General features: G+C 41.6%; 3 protein-coding genes across 3 annotated transcripts in view; all 3 read left to right on the top strand.

Moving 5' to 3' along the window:
- The first annotated feature begins 438 nt into the window (after positions 1 to 438).
- On the top strand, positions 439 to 4,573 carry LOC139926659 (alanine aminotransferase 2-like). Its single transcript, XM_071918433.2, has 11 exons — positions 439 to 543; positions 729 to 818; positions 933 to 1,041; positions 1,170 to 1,303; positions 1,554 to 1,797; positions 1,885 to 1,964; positions 2,084 to 2,220; positions 3,101 to 3,275; positions 3,453 to 3,608; positions 4,222 to 4,334; positions 4,438 to 4,573. Exons 1-11 carry the CDS (start codon positions 439 to 441, stop codon positions 4,571 to 4,573), a joined length of 1,479 nt encoding a protein of 492 aa, XP_071774534.2.
- A 2,974-nt stretch (positions 4,574 to 7,547) lies between these two features.
- On the top strand, positions 7,548 to 15,006 carry LOC139926660 (alanine aminotransferase 2-like). Its single transcript, XM_078285677.1, has 12 exons — positions 7,548 to 7,561; positions 8,103 to 8,121; positions 11,188 to 11,277; positions 11,459 to 11,567; positions 11,709 to 11,845; positions 12,066 to 12,309; positions 12,397 to 12,476; positions 12,589 to 12,725; positions 12,881 to 13,052; positions 13,803 to 13,958; positions 14,096 to 14,208; positions 14,865 to 15,006. The coding sequence occupies exons 1-12, from the start codon at positions 7,548 to 7,550 to the stop codon at positions 15,004 to 15,006; spliced, it is 1,413 nt and encodes a 470-aa protein (XP_078141803.1).
- A 1,062-nt stretch (positions 15,007 to 16,068) lies between these two features.
- LOC139926661 (proproteinase E-like) overlaps positions 16,069 to 21,384 on the top strand; it is a 32,961-nt gene continuing 27,645 nt past the window's right edge. The window contains exons 1-7 of the mRNA XM_071918436.2: positions 16,069 to 16,108; positions 16,514 to 16,602; positions 16,730 to 16,827; positions 16,930 to 17,055; positions 17,334 to 17,470; positions 17,855 to 17,997; positions 18,115 to 18,290. Coding sequence (XP_071774537.1) covers positions 16,069 to 16,108; positions 16,514 to 16,602; positions 16,730 to 16,827; positions 16,930 to 17,055; positions 17,334 to 17,470; positions 17,855 to 17,997; positions 18,115 to 18,290 — 809 coding nt within the window. The remainder of the gene's footprint in view (positions 16,109 to 16,513; positions 16,603 to 16,729; positions 16,828 to 16,929; positions 17,056 to 17,333; positions 17,471 to 17,854; positions 17,998 to 18,114; positions 18,291 to 21,384) is intronic.

Below are 21,384 nucleotides of genomic sequence, written 5' to 3'. Positions count from 1 at the left end.
TGTCAGATGTCCTCTATTGAGCCCTGAAAGGCAACCAAAGTTTATTATTATTGAAATGCTCTATTGTAGTGTGTGTGTCATATCATGCCATTGATTTACTTTGGTTTGGTATGAAAAAGTATGAAAATTAACATTAAGTGTTACTCACGAAGGGGGAGCTGCGTCATGACAGTCTCTTCAGGTTCTACTTCACTTCAAGGTAAACACTGACCTTGTGGTAAGAAGCTGACCATTACCAGATGGGACAGTGACATAATAGTTAGTCATTCGCTCCTCTCCAGTGGAGAGGAGCGAATGAGTAGTTGCGCGTTTCAAAGGCCAGATCATTTTGACTTAAATTTCTGGAGCGTCTGTCTGGCCGTGCTTATTGGATCACAGCAGGGAGTTTTCCTTGAATAGTTTGGAGGTTCTCATTAGACGAAATCAATCAATAAGACGATGAGTTCCCTGCAGCAGGTGAACCCCAGGGTGAGGGGGATCAGAGTCTCACCACAGAGCACACTGCAGAGCCTGGCTGCTCACATCACACACCAGATCACACAGGTAACAGCCATGTAATCTACCTGCATTAATCATGCACAGTTAACTTTACACTCATTCAGAATATAGCAATAATGTTATCGTTGGATACAGTATTAAGATGTTGGCCTCTCAGAGGTTTCAGGTTTCTGGTCTGCAATCCAGACCAAACAAGCTCCTGTCCAACCCTGTACATGTGTTCTCTCCAGGGAGTGCAGAAACCCTTCAAGGAGGTGATTGATGTCAGCTCAGGTGATCTCCACAAGGCAGGAATGAAACCCATCTCCTTTGTTCGCCAGGTTAGTTTTGTTATTTGTGTTATTTGTGCTTGTATGTGGCTGTCTATGTTTCTGCCTATCCACCTCCTGTAAATCTGGCCAGTCTCCATTTCATTCAGTGTCTGTCTGTCTCAGGTCTTGGCGGTGTGTCTTTACCCTGAGCTGCTGCAAGACAAAAACCTTCCTCAGGATGTCAGGCTGAGGGCGCAGAGACTTCTGGAGGCCTGTGATGGAGGAAGTGTGGGTGAGAACAGCGATAAAGATCTTGTCTGTAAAATATGTAAACAATTTGACATGACACTGGCATCATGTATAGCAAATGTGTAAGAATGGAGTGCCTAATTATTGATCAATACATTGTTTTGATGGCAGGTTCATATACGGCTTCCTCTGGCCTACTATATGTCCAGCAAAGCATTGCTGAGTTTGTCACAAGGCGAGATGCTGGAGTGCCTTCTTATCCCCAAAATATCTTCATCCCTGCTGGTTCTCAGAGGGCCTTGATGGTATCAATATCTGGTCTTAATGAGTATTATTATTTATTGTACACATACCACAGGCATTATTTAATGAGCAGTGTCTTAAAACATTGCATGATCAAATATTGCAGAATGGGAAATTATAGCCACATTAGGCATGTGTAAATGTACAGTATCAATATAATTTAATTTTAAGATAAGATAAGATATCACTTTATTAATCCCCTTGGGGAAATTCAGGAATTCAGAATTTTGGATATGTATCTATTGCATTAAGATTGTTGTGAAGCTGCTGGTCAGTGGGGAGGGGGAGAATCAGACGGGTGTATTGACCCCCACACCCTGCCCATACACCCTGCCCATGCTACTAGATGAGGCTGGGGTGACACTGGCACCCTACCACCTGAGAGAAGACAGGGGTTGGGCTGTGGACCTGGAGGAGCTGCAGCTTGCTTTGAAAACCGCTAGGGGGTGCTGTCATCCCAGAGCCATTTATATCAGCAACCCAGGAAACCCCACAGGTGAAGTCAACATACAGTAGCTACATTACACGCATCTATTTAAACTTCCACACTATCTTCACTGTCATACACTATTTGTCCTACTAGGTCATGTGCAGGACAGAGAATCAATAGAGGAAGTGATTCGATTCGCTGCAACCGAGGGCCTCTTCCTATTGGTTGATGAGGTGATTACAAACTGTGTCTTCAGATTAGAGTTTGACTTCATAACTGGCAGCCTTTCACTGTTTCAATCTATCCTAAGCCATCCTTTCCATTTCATAACTTGCTTTTCTCTGTTCTCTAGGTGTACCAGGACAGTGTATATGGACAGGGCAGAGAGTTTGTTTCCTACAAGAAAGTCTTATCTGAGATGGGGCAAGAGTACTCAGAGACAGTGGAGTTGGCCTCCTTCCACTCCTTATCTAATGCCATAATGAGAGAGTGAGTTTCATCTCGTTCCAGGCCTTGTTAAAAAGTCTTCAATGTTTGTAAATGATTCACTGCAAATTTAAAATGTACCATGACACCTTTTTTTGGTCATGCTTTAACTGTTTCATAGGTTTGCTTGGCTCGGTTAACTGGCTCAGCTGTCTGGTGGCTGCTGCATCAAGCTGCCAGATAGACAAAAAAGAACAGAAATAAGGCAATTTTACCTTCAAACAAAAAGCGGACAATGTGTCACAACAAAAGAATAAAAAAACCTAACAAAAACTTTAGCATATAGCTATATCTACATCTACAATTCTGCCACTTCTATAGGTTAAATGTACTTTTGTAAGAGTAAGATAGTCATCCTGCCAAGTTGTCTGGTATAACTTTGGTGTATGAGTCTTTGTGAGTTTTGACAGCTTAACATAATAGATGGCAAGCACTATGCATTTGAGTGGAGGCTTATTCTGGCTGACTTGACACCAGGATGTGGAGGGTCCATTCTATAGTCTGTAGGAACAAATATGCCACTGATGTAGGCCAAAATGGACTAGTAGACATCCTTTCAAGTTTTCTGCTATGTTTTTTCTGTTTAACTCAGTATATTTAAAACTAAAGTAGTAGTTCACCCCAAAAAGAAAATTCAGTCATTATCTACGCATGTCGAAACTAAACTTCCTGGTCAAAAGAAAGCGCACAAAACCTGAAAAATTACAACTGAAAAGTCAAAATTGAAATTCAAGGCATTTTTGTAAAACTTCATAGCCATCACACAAATTGTCTGAAAAAAATAATGAATTTATTTTACCCCAAAATTTGAAATAAATTGGATATGGACTGAACAGCTTTTCTCCCTGAGACTTTTATACCTGTTGTATGCTGTGCGGCCCAGGTGTGGTCTGAGGGCAGGATACATGGAGCTAGTCAACATGGACCCAGTGGTGATGCTGTTTGCTGATACTATGCTGTGTACCGATATCAGTACCCCAGTCACAGGACAGCTCGCTCTGGAGCTCATGGTCAACCCACCCAAACCTGGAGACCCTTCCTATGACACATACAAACAGGTGAGGGAACAAGATGGCAACACATCTACTGTATATCCATGTAAGATCTCATCTAGACAGGGAAGACTTGTACATCAAGCTTTCACACCATACAAGAACAGATTCCTGCCCTATGGGCCATTCAGTATGGAGGAATGTTGTCTTTCAACCAATCCCTGTTGTTTTTCTCCATCACAGGAGATCCTCTTCAGTCAGGTCACCCTGGCCCAGAATGCTCAGCGGGCTTGGGAGTTCCTGAACTGTCTACCGGGGATGAGCTGTCAGAAAGCGATGGGGGGGATCCATCTTTATCCCCAACTGCTTATACCACCTGGAATGATAGAGCAGGCCAAAGTGGGCAAATCTTACGAGAACTTTAGCCATTTTATTTCCATACCACTCATATGTTGTACAGTGTATGGCTACAGTACATCAAATGTTGGTACATAATATGATACTAAGAGAAATGTCAATAATTAGGAGACCAGTTTTCAAATTAATATTAGGGTTATATAGGCTACAAATATTGAGAGACCAGTTATATTTGTTAATGCCTGAACTGGTTGTCAGACATAGTAGTCTCTCTAAGCCTGTTGCTCTTCCCAGCAGGGAGAGAATTTGTTAATTTAAAGGAATAGTTCACCCAAAAATGAAAATTCTGTCATTATCTAGTCTCCCTCATGCCAGCTGAAACACAGGTGAAGTTTGTTAGTCCATATAACACACAGGGAGGTTGCCAGCACAAGTCCGTAGCAGTCTTCTCCAAAACAACTGAAGTCAGTAGGGTCCAGTTTTTTAGAGTTCCAAAAAGAGCAAAAAACCTTTATGCAAACCTATATGTACAACAGTATTTAGCGCAAACCTTCACTACAGCCGTTGTTTTCGAAAAACAGTCACACTTGCACAGTGAGGTTACACGTTCATGTGAACCCCCCCCACCCCCCACCCCCCCATCCCTTTTTTCCAGATATTAGGAGTGGAGGCAGATGTACTGTACTGTCAGAGGCTACTGGAGGAGGAGGGTGTTTTTGTGGGGGCAGGGTGTCAACACGGCCTGGCAACTGGCAACTACCATCTCAGGTAAGACTTAGACTTCACATTAGTCAAGCAAGTATGGATTTTTTTAAGTGACTGTGTGTGTGTGTGTGTGTGTGTGTGTGTGTGTGTGTGTTTTCTCTCTTAGGTTATGTATCCTCGCTCCTCCTGGCACCCTAGAGGAGGTCTTGGCACGCCTCAGCTCTTTCCACCTGCGCCTCCTGGACAGATTTCCCCACCATGACAGAGGAGTCAAGAACGGACAACTGCACCCAAACAAGTAGTTCCCCATGGAGAGAGATCCTCAAATTAATTGACTGAGAATCTTTGAAATCAAAGACAAATAAAACAAATAAAAAACACACTTGAATGCTCAAAGATTTCTTTTAAACAGACAATAAACTCAACTCAAACTCAAATTACAATTCCTAACTGATTTTTGGCTGTGACAGCAAGCAGCAGTTGCCGCAGCTAGCAAACAGCCCAAGAGGTTAGTTGGAACAAATTTGACAACTTCAACAAATATAAAAGTAAACTGAAATGCATGAGTCAGCTTGGGGCCATGATGCCTGGCTCAACCTGTTGCTTTGTCTCTGGTTGCTGTAGGGAGGTTCTGTTTGTATAGTTTTGACTATGAATATTGCCAATAATACTGACACTGTATAACATAGTCTAATGTGAACTATCATTATGGATAAGTTAACCACTTTTGTGACCAGGTCTGATCATAATGGATGTTCCCCATTCCTACTCTAACATCAGACTGGTGCCGGAATTAAATTCCTTATTCAGACCTGCGACATTCTTTCCACACTCATCACAGCTAATAGCAGTAATTACGTCTACCATCAATTTCCAGATTTTAGATTGAATCACAATGTTGTTATCTTTCGATGAGAATGTAAGCTCTGTTTTATAGTATTTTATCAATGGCCAGTGTCTAATTAACTACAAATTTGGTTGTATGTTAGGGTGTCATCACATAGCGCACTTACATTTCTAGCACAGTGAACACGCATGGATGCACACAAGCTAGGCTTTACGTTTTACGTTTTACACATTGCTGCATTGCTCCATGGTGGGATATGTTGTTTTCTGGCCGGTGACACCAAATAGGTAGGCTATACATTTTTGCACCCTTCATTTGTTTTGAGAATATCATAGTTTTTAGATTCAAAGCACCTGTATCTAGAAAGTAACTCAGTCACATACAAGGGCGGACATTTCATTTCACTGTTGGGGGGGACAATAAACAGAAAAATTTCTCAAGAGCAATTCCTGAAGGGGACACCAAAGGTGCCGCCAAAAGTACTGTTGTATTAAATGTATATAGAGGTCCATTATGAAACATTTCCATAAGCACTTCATTCCTTTCTTATGAAGATTTTATCAAATTGCCATTGATATTATTGGGGTCTTTCTACTTGGCGTTTCAGTGCACTGAAAAATGATCGGATGTCTGTTTTTCTTTTCTCTGCCATTTTAACTGACCTGGCTGGCTGACAAATAGACACACACACACACACACACACACACACACACACACACACACACACACACACACACACACACACACAGCATGCAGGTTATTTACAGTAGTAGATGAGATGCAACACCCATTAACTGAACTAAAGCTAATATATGCCTAATTAGATTTAGTTTTCCCGAAAAAGCAGATCTCTAATGTTTTGCTGTCAATGTGTAAAAGTCCAGAACGCTATGAAGCCTGCCAGAAACTTACTTCAGGGTCTTTTTTAAGAATTAAGTCTTCATTTATTTCCAAAATTATAAACAAAATTACATAGTGGCAGCCATTTTACATGCAGTAAGAAAAAAAGAATATACTTAGAACCTAATTACGTAGGGTAAGTTAATCTTAAATAGCCTATTATATTATAGAAATATTACTGTTACCATCTACAAAAGATAATTTTGGTATGAAAACCCGCATTTTAATTTAACAAAGTATCCTGTATCATAAATATCTTCTTCTTATCTAGCAATCTTTAGAAACTTAAAAACGCATTGTTTTGTGTCTATAATTAGCACAAGTGCTTTCAATGCATATTAGTATATTACTTAAAATTATATAATTATGTTTACAATGATATATTGAGGGGGACAACTCTCTGTTTTTCCCAGGAAGGGGGGGTCCGGACCCCTCTGTCCCCCCCGTAATTTCCGCCCATGGTCACATACTGTACTGTAATTTATTTATTCACTCACTCATGGTTAGCCTATCTGCTCCTAGTGGCTGTTAGGAGGCATGGCACACAGAATGTTTAGAATCACCATTTGCTCTGCATGCTTATGAGGAATTTCCCTTAGGGGTTTAGTTCCTGCACCAGAGGGGCAGAGCATTTGCGTAGGCTCTCTCCCTCTCTATTTGGCCTCCAGCTCTGCTCTTCACTCAAGAATGTTGAAGGACAATTTTGGTGTATGTTTTAGATCTTTTAGAACCTGAACATCTAGTCTTGTTTGCCCAGAGCAATGGCCATGTGGTATAAGGGTTACACACATTCACACACACCAGTCTGGGAGCTCAGCAGTACCACCACAGTCTTGTACTGCTGGCCCCTGAACAGCTCCACTTGGTGACGGATACTTAGATGTTGAGGGAGTGGAGAGGATTGCTTATTCTCTTTCCTCACCCATATTTTCTGTCTTTTTGCTTCTATAACCTTAAAGCTACCCCCGCAAACGTGTGTATGTCTTTGTATGTGTGTGTGTGTTTGTAGATGTCTTTATCCCAAGGTCCAAAGGCCCAAATTCCCCACTTTGATATCAAATTTGAATCAGTCTGTATCAATACAGTTTAAAAAGGCAAAGGATGGAAATGGGAAAAGAGGAAACTGCTATACTCTGTGATGTTTTTGAGGGTCAAGTTTAGGAAGGGATATCAAATCATAATGATGGTAGACTTAAAAAAACCCATCTCAATTTCAAGTTGCTCAGTTCAATAATTTAACTTTTTTTCCAATGTAGGATGAATACATATACAATTTAATTTAATAGTAATTGTCTCGCCTTGACACAGAAACATAAATATAAAGCACATTTTTTGCTGCTTTCTGGGCTACACTGGCATTTGCAAATGAATGATCTTGAAAGGAAATACTTAAGGCCAGGAATGTCGTATTTCCTGAAAATATGTGATGATTTTTACTTCTGTTGGTGCTCGTTTGTCTCATGATGATCATGACTGGAGACCATTGTTTACCCACATTTTTACCTACTGCTACATCACAGCTTGAGGCTATGACTCCAAGCCTGTAAGTCATCAGAACATCTATCATCATGTTCCCTTCAGTATTTGACCTGAACACAATCGTAACGCATATGCTAACAAGAACAAGTTGAGTGCACCTAAAAACCAAGAGGAGTTCAACAGGTATCACAAAGTAACCTGTTTGATATGCATACATAGCTAATTCTGTGCACACTGTTTCCTGATCAGCATTCTCTGTCATGAGTATGGTGGTGATGAAAATTATTAGTATTGTCGTATGGCAGCATCAAAACAACTCTGAACTGGGAGGTGCCCAGCCTAAGTATTTAATTTTTTTCTCTCTGTGTTTTCATTCTAGCCTCATCTCCATGCTTGATTCAATAGAAACGTTAATGACATTGACTAGATAAAGCTAGCTACCTGTTTAGTCTTGCTTAACTCATATTGTCATGAACACCTTTGGGGGGGGACACTAATTTGTGACACTAATTACAACACAGAACTTACCCATTTAGGCTACTTAGCCTGTAAAAAATGCAAATTACATCTTTTTTTTTCTTTTTTTTTTTTTTTTTTAAATCCAGCCAAATACAAATCACACAAGTAGGGTATTTAAATACACATTTCAAATACATTTAATTAAAATATTGTCCATGTGTTCCACACACACACTAACAACACAGTGTATACGCATAGCCTACTAATAGTATGAATTCCATTTCCCATTCGCAATTGTAGCTACTTTTATTTCATAACGGAAGTAATTCTTTAACCCTTGTGTTATGTTCAGTTTCGGGACCTTTTGGTAAGGTTCGCTGAGTCAAATTGACCCAGGACATTATTTGGATTTTAAAGCAATACAGAATAATTTTTTTGGGGAAAATACTTTGTCTTTAACTCATTCCAAACAATATAAATAACATATGGGGTTAGTGTTTGCCATTTACCTCTGCTAGACATCACATTTAGCAATTAAAGTGCCATTCGTTTTTTGTGATAAACCTGTGATTTATGTAAAAAAAAATCCACTATAATGAAGACATGGGTGGCATAAATAATATTGATCACAATCAGAATTGATTTCTACATTATCCTCGTATTCTGACACTTCCTCATCTTCCACATCACTATTTTTTAGTTTGCCAACTTGCTCCAAGGCCCTCTGAGTAGATTCTTTTGATCATATTGATGGATTGTGGAAGTGACCCACATGCTGGCAGGTGTGTGTGTGTGTGTGTGTGTGATTGAGCAAAAGACAAAAACAATACATATGTGCATGCATGTGTGAGAGCAAATTTTAGATGAAGATGAAGAATAAGTAGTGGAGTCAGCTTTTGGATTCATACTAGTCCACACCCGGGGATGCGCGCGCACACAACTACGTGCAGACTTGCCAAAAATGCGCATAAACAGCGTAAATTTGGGAAAATGGAAAAATCAGCTTAGTCAGTCACTGCCTATGCCAATGCACAATGCCCATGTGCAGTTTGAGATTGATTGGCCAACCCATTGAGGAGCAAAATGGATGCAGACAGACAGACAGAAGGACAGAGTTTTCCTCATTTTATAGTAGGATTTTTTACCATGTTCTGTCTGTTTTCACCTGCAGTTTCTACCCTTTCATTTCTCTCGGGTCAAATTGACCCGAACATCAGATCAGGGATGTAAATGTGTAGGGGGGGAATACCATGTGTACTCAGTGAAAATGTGTTCTTTCACATGTTCTTCGCAGAAAATAAGCGAAGGCCTTGGAGTTTCAGGTTGAAAAAATAATTGATTGTATAATTTTTCCTTTCGTAAAAATTTTAAACGGGTCAATTTGACACCACACAAGGGTTAACAAAACTTAGAGGTATGGGCTATAGGGTATAGGCCTACCATATCATAGCAATACGTGTCTGTAGGAACATTATAGGAATAGGTCTATTAGTGCTACCAGGAGATGGAAAACACCATTTATAAGTGTATTCATAAAGTCGCTATAAACTCATTATTGAGTAGCCTACCACAGACACACTGTAAATCCATGTAGGAATATTATGGTAATTTTATAGCGATCTTTGTCATGGTTTCCCACCGGGAGGAGGCGGCTCTAGGATAAGATGCTCGCTCATAAACACACGCACACACAGACGAGGAAAGAAGGAGAGAGAAGAGAGAAGAGATAGGAGGGAGAGCGTCAATCTGCTGCCCCTTATTCATTTTTCTATTGATTCAGTTTCTAATCTTCTAATGTATCCACAACTGCGTAGTAGCCTAGGCTAGCCTATTCCTCTCTTCCACAAAAACAAAAAGCGTACTTTTTTATTTTTTAATTTATCGATAATAGGACGATTGCTTGTGCTACGGGACGGGTAACAGCAGCTTACTGGATCACAGCTGGTAACTTTGCTTGAATCAGGTGTCGGTGGTGAGATTGGAGATTCTCATTAAGAGCCCATCAGTCAGAAAGACGATGACTTCTCTGCAGCAGGTGAACCCCAGGGTGCTGGGGGTCACAGTGTCACCGTACAGCGCGCGGCAGAGTCTGGCTGCGCACATCACACACCAGATCTCAAAGGTGAGTCACGGACCGGTGGACACTGGCCTGAACCTGTTTCCTCAGGCAACACTACCCTACCTGTCAAAGTATAACTGTGGGTGTCAATTGGGTATTTTTTGGCAAGGGATGGAACCTGCCGTTTAGCCCAAGTAAGTCCAAATTTGATCTTGTCGTCTTAAATTGTCACTCTAATCACACCTGGGGACCAGTGTTCCCTCTCAACTGTGCAAGATGATCTACGTCTAATAATTTATCATACTAATCAAATAGCCTAATATCTTGTCAGCAATTAGTTGCTCCACTTGTCCCTAGAATAAGTGGCTTTCGAAGTTTTGGTAGCAAATGACATTCGATGCAGGGACTTTGCCTTAATACAGTTTAAGGCCCAACATAATCCCCAACAGTTAAATCCAAAAAGCAATTAAACACACCCTTTCAACACAATAACAGTCACATGTTTTGTCTCTATAACTACTGTAGTTTCATAAAATATGCAAAACAATAAAAACAACTATGCATTTTATAGCCTACCAGCTGCGTCAAGTGGGCTACACTAAACACAAAATGAGCAAAAAAAAAAGTTATATATGACATACTGCTACTTAACAAAAAAAGCTGTTAATTTACAGAGGCTTTTTAAAATAGGCTACCTTTTGTCGTTTCTATTTTATGGGGTAATTTGCATGAAAAGCTAAACATTTGAGATTTTTGCCACATAATATTTTGTAAATCATCAATTATTTTTTTTAAAAAGTTGCAAAATTAAAATACTATTTCGTTTTCTATAAAAATTGCATGACATTAGCTACTGGAAGGTGTAAATAAAAGTCATAATACAAAGTGTTTCTGTTTCTATTTGTGTCCATATTCAGCATATAAAATGTAATTCTGACCAGATTAAAGGAATTTTTTTTCCCCTATTTACCCGTGGTGCCTCTCCTTTAAGTGCCTTGCTCATGACCACCTCGATGGTAGCTGCTTCTCTAAACTATTACTGCCCTCATTGCAAATGTACAGTAAGCAGATTGGGGACAGGAAGTTAGACTCCAAGGGTTTTAGAGTATGACGAACCAGAGAAGACCAGACCAGCTCCTGTTCAGTACCAACACTGCATGTGTTCTCTCCAGGGAGTGCAGAAACCCTTCAAGAAGGTGATTGATGTCAGCTCAGGTGATCCCCACAAGGCAGGAATGAAACCCATTTCCTTTGTTCGCCAGGTTGGTGTCTTTATTTGTTGCTTTTTTGGCTCTGTGGGCGCGCGCGTGTGTGTGTGTGTGTGTGTGTGTGTGTGTGTGTGTCTGTTTGTGTGCCTATCTGCCTTCCTGCACCCTCGAGGTCTATCTAACTGTTACAAACTGAGCCTGTCTGTGCCTGTCAGTCTCTGTTTGGTTTTCTCAGGTCTTGGCGGTGTGTCTTTACCCTGAGCTCCTGCATGATGAGACCCTTCCTCAGGATGTCAGGCTGAGGGCACAGAGGCTTCTGGCGGCCTGTGGTGGAGGAAGTGTGGGTGAGAATAAAAATGAAGATCTCATCTTTAACAGACTCTAAAAGATTTGACCCAGGACATTGTACAGAATCGCATCATAAAATAGCAAACGCTTCTGATTGGCATCTCTAACGGTTGATCAAACCACTGTGTCAATGCCAGGTTCATATTCTTCACCCGCTACTGGTCTACAATATGTCGTGCAAAGCATTGCTGAGTTTATCACAAGGAGAGATGCTGGAGTGCCCTCATACCCTCAAGCCATTGTCAACACTCCTGGTTCTCAGATGGCCTTGAAGGTATGACAAAGTCATCTGTTTGGAGCATCATTAGTAGACATGTCACAGTGAGGCATTATTACTGTAAAGGGCATTCATCAGTGTCCTGCAGAAAGTCATATCTCCAAAAGGGGAGTTTTATAGCTACTGAGAAGTGTTTTATTTTTTTTTACAAAGGACAATTTATAATTTATTAAAGGCATTCACAGTTCATGGTATTTTTTTAAATCTACGTATTAAGATGATGGTGAAGCTGCTGGCCAGTGGGGAGGGGGAGAATCAGACGGGTGTATTGACCCCCACACCCTGCCCATACACCCTGCCCATGCTACTAGATGAGGCTGGGGTGACACTGGCACCCTACCACCTGAGAGAAGACAGGGGTTGGGCTGTGGACCTGGAGGAGCTGCAGCTTGCTTTGAAAACCGCTAGGGGGTGCTGTCAGCCCAGAGCCATTTATATCAGCAACCCAGGAAACCCCACAGGTGAAGTCAACATACAGTAGCTACATTACACGCATCTATTTAAACTTCCACACTATCTTCACTGTCATACACTATTTGTCCTACTAGGTCATGTGCAGGACAGAGAATCAATAGAGGAAGTGATTCGATTCGCTGCAACCGAGGGCCTCTTCCTATTGGTTGATGAGGTGACAAGCTACACATTGAGACTGGCATCAGAGAGAGACTTTTGCTCTCATCCGCTTTTTAGTCCCACTCAATCTGCATTTCTATTTCATGCCTATTCCATGTGTTCCCCAGGTTTACCAGGACAGTGTATATGGACAGGGCAGAGAGTTTGTTTCCTACAAGAAAGTCTTATTTGAGATGGGGCAAGAGTACTCAGAGACAGTGGAGATGGCCTCCTTCCACTCCTTATCCAATGGCATCATGGGAGAGTGAGTTCCGCTGATGTCCTACCTTTGTCATAGTAGAAACATATTAACAATTTGCCAATCTTTCATTGCTTGAACTAAGTAAACTTATCATAACCTAAGGGAATCAACTTTTCTCCTGAATGACTCATTGCACCCCATGCTCTCTCTGTGTTTAGGTGTGGTCTGAGAGGAGGATACATGGAGACAGTTAACTTGGACCCAGCAGTGATGAGGTGTCTTGTAACTATCCAGACTACCAACAGCCCTCCAGTCTTACCACAGCTCGCTCTGGACCTCATGGTCAATCCGCTCACATGTGGAGACCCTTCCTATGGAACATACACACAGGTGAGGGAACAAGATGATGGCACATCAATATTGCATGTAGACAGGTTTGGGAGGGTTACTGTCAACATGCAGTCTCTTACGGATTACTGACTGCATGCTTGAAATTCTATACACTACCAGCTAAAAGTTTGGACCCACCTGGTTGAATGTACTATGTTTTTCTTGATCTAAAGGCTTATGCTAAAATGCTTGAAATGTGTTTCTTATACAAATATACTGTAAATACTGAAGTTGATGCCTCAGTATGAATTTCATTCCAAAGGTTTTGCCTTCCCATCAAGGCAATTCGTGGCTACTTTAAAGAATCTAAAATATAAGATAGTTTTGATTTGTTTAACACTTTTGTGGTCACTGCATAATTCCATTTGTGTTATTTCATAGTTTTGATGTCTTTACTATTATTCTAAAATGTGGAAAATAGTAAAAAATAAAGAAAAATGTGGTGTGTCCTTTTGACTTTTAACAAAATGTAATAACAAAATGCACTGGAATACTCAGTAACTCCATAATGTAATCAGAATACTTTGGATTGCTTTGTCTCCAAAATATGTTGTTTTTCTTTTTTTCAGTTGAAGAATACATTTTTAATAACATTAATATTGTCATCTACAGCCATTATTTCAAGTTGTGCAACATGATGTTATTGTCTATAGTCTCACTATCAAAGCACCGTTTCCTGGGGACTGTCCAGGCTTGACCAATCTTTTCTTACTACTTGTAACCAGTCTCTGTTGTTTTTCTCCATCACAGGAGATCCTCTTCAGTCAGGTCACCCTGGCCCAGAATGCTCAGCGGGCTTGGGAGTTCCTGAACCGTCTACCAGGGATGAGCTGTCAAAAAGGGATGGGGGGGATCCATCTTTATCCCCAACTGCTTATACCACCTGGAATGATAGAGCAGGCCAAGGTGAGCAAATGTTTTATAAACTCTCTCCATTGTACTTCACAAGTCCTCAGGTTATGGTACAGTATTTGTCCATGCTACCTAACTGAATCTGGCACTTCATAGTCCATGTAAAATGCTGTTCTCCTTACTCTTTCCAGATATTAGGAGTGGAGGCAGATGTACTGTACTGTCAGAGGTTACTGGAGGAGGAGGGTGTTTGTGCGGGAGCAGGGTGTGAAAATGGCCAGACAGATAAAAACTATCATCTCAGGTGAGAGACATTATACAAGTAACTTTGTGTGTGTGTGTGTGTGTGTGTGTGTGTGCGTGTGTGTGTGTGTGTGACTACAATGACTATCTGTCTCTCAGTACTGTTACTGCATACTGGCATAGTTACTTTTGTATATGTGTTATATGTCTGATTTTACACAAGTAAAAGAAAAGTCAGTGATTGGTATGAACAGGGCAGCTCATATTGGTGCTTGACGGTTAATGAACTGATATGAACTCCCGTATTAAAACATGTATTATCAACAAGTATTTTCTCTGTCAATGATTAACATCAGCCAGAAGAATGTGACTGTGGAGCACAGGGGCCACACAGATCATTCTCTGAGATCATTAAACAGCTGCTAATGCAGTAATCATCAGTTATTAGATAGTCACTACAATAATATGCAACTGTTGGAACAATGGAACCATCATGCTGTAAAATTCTTGCGGTTTATGTAAACTATAGCCGGAGGTAATATGCATATAGAAAATAGTTGATATGTACACTAAAAAAAACCAAACAAACAAAAAGACAAAAACAATTTACCAAAGTGAGATGTCATTTATCCTCCTCAAGTAACTCAGTTCAAGTAATTGCTACTGTATGTGAGAATGTTTTATGTAATGTGTGTGTGTGTCTATTTTCCCTCCCAGGTTGTGTGTCCTGGTCCCTCCTGGCACCCTGGAGGAGGTCTTGGCACGCCTCAGTTCTTTCCACCTGCGCCTGCTGGACAGATTTCCCCTCCCTGACAGAGGAGTCAAGGACAGAGAACTGGTGGAAAACAGTGTAGCCTAGTTTGTACTGTAGTCTCCCACTGAGTTTGACAACAGCTCAACAATTATTGTGAATTTTTAAAATGAACATTGTCACTAGCAGGAAGTAACTTTTGAACATACAAAAATCAAAATGGATTATTAAGGACACAACAGTTCCTTTCACAGGGAGAAATGTAATCCCCAACTGCATAATACAATCAATCATTTAAACCCGTTTTGATAACTTATTTGTGAAGGGGAAGGTCTCAGTTGTCCAGTGACACACATTGATTAACCCTAACCCTAACACTCTGAAGAGGTGGCTACACAGTGTTTTTTTGTTATTATATTTTGATTTAAAACATATCACCCCAGATATAAAATCCCAACTTCATTTTAAAAATTCTAAAAAATAGGCTACAATAATACTTGGTTCTCTAATAATACTTGTGTGCATGTTTTGAGGAGCGGGGTGGTGGGTGGAGCATCTGTGGGTCAGTTTGGGACAAATTTCCAAGGCTGTTTTTTTTGTTTGATTTTTTTTCCAGTCTGCCAATGAGCACAATATGTGATTACTTACAAATTGTTTTCTCATCAATTAATAATGTTTACATATTATCAATCTTTAGAAATATGCAAAAAATATAATTATTGCCAAATATCAACACCACATAATAGCAACTATGTTGTTTAGGGGGTTTTTTTTGGACAAAAAGAACAACAACATTGCATGTTCCACCTCTGTGTGTTTTTGCCATATGTGAGCAATTAATAAAAAATAAAAAGGTATCTAAAAAAATGTCTTTATTTTGTCAACAACTTTATTGATGGTTCCATGGATGTGCTGTTAAATATTCCACATTTTCTTGATCCTGCTTTTGGATGTCATGTAAGGACAGGTGAAACAGCTGGAGCAGGGAATGTTGATTCCCAGGTCAAGGATTGGACTGTGTGCATTTGTGCATCTGTGTTTCTGTGTGTGTTTAAGTGTGTGTGTGTCTCTCTGTGTGTGTGATAGCTATGACTACTGTGTAATTTGTGAGTAACTGAGAGGGTATAAAAAGCCCAAGCACACATTCAGACCGTCCACTCTGAAGAAAAGATGATGAAATCGGCCCTTATCCTGCTGCTTGCAAGCTATGGTGAGTGTACTTCTCCCTCGTTTCAGTGAGAATCAACACTATTACCCACATGGTTTAAAAAAAGCTTCATTCAATGGATTTCAGATATATAGACCATGCAAAAAAGTTACAATCTCTTTGCCCCACCCAGAAATTGGTAACGGGAATGATAATACAGGGGGCACATTTGTGAGGCAATGGAGATGGCCAATATAGCCTGCAGGAGGAATGGGAGGAATGGAGTAACATAGTGGATAACAGTGGGCACAAATGATGAAAGAGTGGTGAGAAAATACCCTTGGCCATAATTGTTGGCCAAATTGACCATCTACATTGCCTTGTATTATGTGCCTTAAGGAACATTGACTATATTCAGAATCAGAACTGTGTTAGTCTTTGAAACTGTCAGTTCTTTCTGTGGTCCAGCTTACGGGTGTGGCACGCCCACCTATGAACCCTCTGTGAGCCGCGTTGTGAATGGAGAGGATGCTCGCCCCTACAGCTGGCCCTGGCAGGTGAGTTGATATATATAGATCCTTGGTTGAATGACTGCCGTTATTTGATGGCTAACATTATGCTGTGCAAATGATTTATGATTCTATTGTTGCCTCTAATACCATGTGTGTGTGTGTGTGTTTGTAGATCTCTCTGCAGTATCTCAGCGGCTCTACATACCGCCACACCTGTGGAGGCACCCTGATCGCTCCCAACTGGGTCATGACTGCTGGACACTGCATCGGGTGAGATACAGCTTGCCTTTTCTTAGCCCTATTTATCCTTTGGCGTGAATATGAGGTTTGATGAAGTCTGCGTATGTGTGTGTGTGTGTGTGTGTGTGTCAGATCTCGTACCTACCGCGTGGTGCTGGGGGAGTATGACCTCACCAAGCAGGAGAACTCTGAGCAGATCAAAACTGTGGAGAGGATTGTGGTGCACCGTGGCTGGAACGGCAACTGTGTGGCTTGTGGGTAAGGATGTATACAGTCTATACTGCTAAGAGCAGAAAAACATGCACACCTGCATTGATGAGGTGCGGAACACGAGAAACAAACACTTGGAACAAAAAGAAAGAGGCGGCCACATGCAAAAAGAGATAGCGGTAAGCCAAAATAGCGGCAATGGAATGAAGTTTTCGAAAGCGTTTCTTTGCCAGGGAATGAGCTCTCTCTCTGTCTCTCTGTCTCTCTGTCTCTCTCTCTCTCTCTCTCTCTCTCTCCCTCTCTCTCTCTCTTTCCTTCATGCTCAGTAATGACATCGCCCTGATCAAGCTGGCCACACCTGCCACTCTGAACGACAAGGTCCAGCCCTCCTGTCTGCCAGAGAGTGGAGAGGTTGTGGCCCACAACGAACCCTGCTACATCACCGGGTGGGGAAGACTCTACAGTAAGTGTGTGTGTATGTATGTGCGTATGTGTGTGTGTGTGTGTGTTAAGGCTGATGGTGGGACTGCTAGTGCATGTACACGCTCGTGCAAGTACACACACACACACACACACACAAACATATACATTTTTGATAGTGATACTCCACTCCCATCATCACCAATAAAATTATATTACTTATAGTTATGTTCAGCAATGATTGAATAATCACAAATCAGAAGTACATGCTATTTAAATTAAAACAGATATAGCTATAGCACCAGAGTCTGTTATGTATTATCTGGTGCTGTAGCAGGTATCGCTGTTGTATTATGGCCACCAACATTATTTGAAATACTCACTTGCACAATCCTGTCTTCCCCCCCCACACACACACCTCCTGTAGCCGGTGGTCCCATTGCCTCTAAGCTCCAGCAGGCCCTCCTTCCTGTGGTCGGCCACAGCACCTGCAGCAGCAGCAGCTGGTGGGGAAGCTCCGTCAAGCCCACTATGGTCTGCGCCGGAGGAGACATCCGCTCTGGCTGCAATGTAGGCGTCCCTGCCTTCCTCTCACCATCACAACACAGCAGTCATATCTGTTGATTCACGTTGGTTGCCTTTTTGTCTGTCTGTCCCACCTGTCTGTGCTTCTGCCTCTCCCTGCAGGGGGATTCAGGTGGGCCCCTGAACTGTAAGGGTGCCGACGGCAGATGGTACGTGCAGGGGGTGACCAGCTTCGTCTCCTCCCGAGGCTGCAACACCATCAGGAAGCCCACTGTGTTCACTCGCACTTCCTCTTTCACCAACTGGATCAGTGACGTGAGGCTCTTCTCCTGTCTAATGTATAGATGATGTTAGAGATACCTCCACTCAGAGAACTAGCACACTTGCATACTCCATGTTTGGCATAAAAACCAAACATAGGTGCCATGGCAACCACACAGCTTGCATGCTTGGAAGTATGGAAGTATATAGAAAGAGCGCTCCCCACATCTGCAGGGGAAATTAAATGACCTGTTTGCTCAGAATTCCTTACTTTTTTTTCTTCTTTTTCTTAGACTATGCTGCGTTACTGAAGACCTGGACCCCACTTTCATATTCAATAAAGCCATTTAATAGGCTACACAGAATGTCTCGATTGTCTTTCAATTTCTTCTTTACACTACAAATAATATTGCCTGATTGTAATAGCAGGCCAGGTACGGTATAAGACTTTTCGATGTGCAATATTTTCTGTTTTCTGCACTTGCAATTGGTGACCACAGCGTGACAGTATTGGCTTACGCAGTAGATGTGGCTGATACCAGCGATGGAAGTTGGTTGTTTTAGCCGGACAGACTAATGAGATAATAGAGAGGAGGGGGCAACATAATTTGTGACACCTCTGTATCTGTATGTAATTGTATGAGTCAATTGTGTCGTGAGTCAAAAAAGCAGAGCTCTGATGACGCTGCACATCATACGATAAATTCCATCAAAATACTCAATGCATTGTGTGTAAATGATAGCAAGCTGTATTTATAGAGGTGATCTACTATGATATATTATATAACTAGAGAGGTAGAAACCTCACCCAGGTGACTGCATCAATGAAAATTGATCCTCTTTTCTTACAAACCAGGTTTGAACCCCTGGGGTTTCTGCTGTCTTTGGCTGGCATAGGACTATTAGGATTGGGGTAGAAGAGTGTTATACAATACATGATGGGGTGAATTATCAAGATGCACACACAAACACACACACATACACACACACACACACACACACACACGCACACACACACACCCACACACACACACACACACACACGCGCGGGCACACGTAATTAATTACAATTGAATGCACAAGAATAGAGTGTAAAATAGTGAGGGGAGATTGCTTTGTTTTCATCTGGGGGAATCCTCTAGCCTTTGCCACCTGGAGTTTAGCCCAGTGAGTGAATGAGTGAGCTTCAGATCACAGGCCATTGGCTGGCTGCTCATTACTGAGCAATGCATTAAATCCTTGGCTGTAAATAATGTGATAACTGCTGTGCAAGGCTCAGTATTACCCACAGGAACCAGCAGCCATCTTTTTTGCTTCACTTTGCTCTCATTCTCTCTCTCTCATTCTCTCTTTATCACTCTCTCTCTCTCTCTCTCTCTCTCTCTCTCTCTCTCTCTCTCTCTCCCCCTCCCTTCACAGTGAGTGGAGTTCAATTTTGCACATGCTATGTAATTATTCCACCCCAGTTGCTCCAGGGAGAGAGTGAGAGGGCTCATTCCTCAAAAGCATGCACCCCCCTCAGCCCACCACTCTCCCACCCACCCCCATCTCCATCTCCCCTTCCCCCCTCCGCGTTTCCCCCTCCCTCCATCTCAGGGTGTTCTGCTGCAGGAGGAGAGGCAGGGGGATACACAGCATATTTCCTAGGCTTCACAGAAACGCAGAATCAGCGCCTCTACATGAGAGCAATCCAGGGGAGGAAATAGACACCCATAGTGTTCAGTTCTATCGCGCCCAAAGAGCACACACACACACACACACAGACACACACACACACACACACACTTCTATCATCCCCTTTCTCTCTCTGTCCTATAGATATGTCACCCACACAGGGAGAAAAGAAAGTTAACATGACCAGGGACTAATGGATAATATGTGGGAGAATAAGAAATTCCTTTATTCCATAATTTACATAATTCACATAATCTTCATCCTACATCTTGCTATTAATCATTATCTTTTATAACTTGTTTTCCACTTTCCACCAAGGTTTATAAGCTGATAAGGATTTAGGAGAAAAGTTTTATAGCCCATTCTTTGAGAGACATGACCTGACACCTACAGTATGTGTTTCCCTTTTCCCTTGCGGCCATGATAAACTTTTGGTCATCCTGTCAATTGGTGTGTGCCTCTTTTTCCTTCAAGTATCCTGTAGGCCCTAACCCATACATAATGGGGTTCAACTGTTGAATAGATCCTACATCATTAATGTTAACTCCTAGTGGGTAAGAGAATGTTATCTGTACATTTTCAGTAAAAGCTATTTTGTGATTTAAACATGGGCGTCGCTTTTTTGCATGTTTATATTGTGTGACAGAGAAATCAAAAAATAGAAAAATGAAAGTCCATGGCCAGTATTTTCGCTTTGGTGTGTGGGTAGATGTTTGCCATGCAGAAGCCCCAGATTTGAATGTGGTCTGTTGCATATTATATCCAGAATGAGGTTCCATATCCTTACAAATTGTAATCACTGTAATAACCCTCAAAGGAGCATTGTTTAAACGTTTTTAAATAGGATTTGTTTGTGCCATGGTTGCTATGCAACTGAGCCATCGGTTGGATGCCGCTTTTAATTTTTCTTTATGTGCTTTCTCTGGTTTCTAAAACGCAATTAGTCTTGTTAATCCAATCGTCTGTCTGTCTGCCTATATTTCCATTTCCATGTGCCTGTGGAACGGCAGACGCGATTGCAATGGCAGTCAGTCTCCACAGATACATCAGATCGGATGTACCACACTGTATACATGGTGTGTGAACAGGAGGTGACATAAGAATACAAGATAAGATATCACTAGGGACTGAGCGTACAAGACCAGTCTAAATGTGCTGTCAACGACGAGGCGTTTTCCCCCGCGAGGAGTCACGGCAGAAGCTTGCAAGCCGTTGTTATGTTCACCATGGCGACCCTGCAGGACAGGCTTCTTGCTTTCATTTTCGTCATTTCTCTATTCCACCTCTTGTTCTCTCTCATTCTCGTTCCCTCCCTCTGTCTACTCTTTCCTTTGCTCCCCATCAGAGAAGTATTGAGGCAGGGTGACTCAACTCTCCCACATCCATTTCAGCTTATTTTGCTTTTAGGAAGTGGTGCAGGAGGGAGACGTCCCACTACCGCCAAAAAGGCTGCCACAATATCCCTACCGCCAATGATGTAATAACTCAACAAAATAC

This window comes from Centroberyx gerrardi, chromosome 9 (assembly GCF_048128805.1).
Source record: "Centroberyx gerrardi isolate f3 chromosome 9, fCenGer3.hap1.cur.20231027, whole genome shotgun sequence".
Taxonomy (NCBI): domain Eukaryota; kingdom Metazoa; phylum Chordata; class Actinopteri; order Beryciformes; family Berycidae; genus Centroberyx; species Centroberyx gerrardi.
This window is presented reverse-complemented; position numbering and strand designations above follow the sequence as displayed.

What these genes read in the sequence shown, in the direction of transcription:
- LOC139926659 (XM_071918433.2), top strand. Translation starts at nt 439, where the DNA reads ATGAGTTCCCTGCAGCAGGTGAACCCCAGGGTGAGGGGGATCAGAGTC. An exon ending in CCATCTCCTTTGTTCGCCAG is followed by an intron (nt 819 to 932) that starts GTTAGTTTTGTT and finishes TGTCTGTCTCAG; the next exon opens with GTCTTGGCGGTGTGTCTTTA. An exon ending in GTTCTCAGAGGGCCTTGATG is followed by an intron (nt 1,304 to 1,553) that starts GTATCAATATCT and finishes TATTGCATTAAG; the next exon opens with ATTGTTGTGAAGCTGCTGGT.
- LOC139926660 (XM_078285677.1), top strand. An exon ending in TCTTCCTATTGGTTGATGAG is followed by an intron (nt 12,477 to 12,588) that starts GTGACAAGCTAC and finishes TGTGTTCCCCAG; the next exon opens with GTTTACCAGGACAGTGTATA. An exon ending in CCTATGGAACATACACACAG is followed by an intron (nt 13,053 to 13,802) that starts GTGAGGGAACAA and finishes TCTCCATCACAG; the next exon opens with GAGATCCTCTTCAGTCAGGT.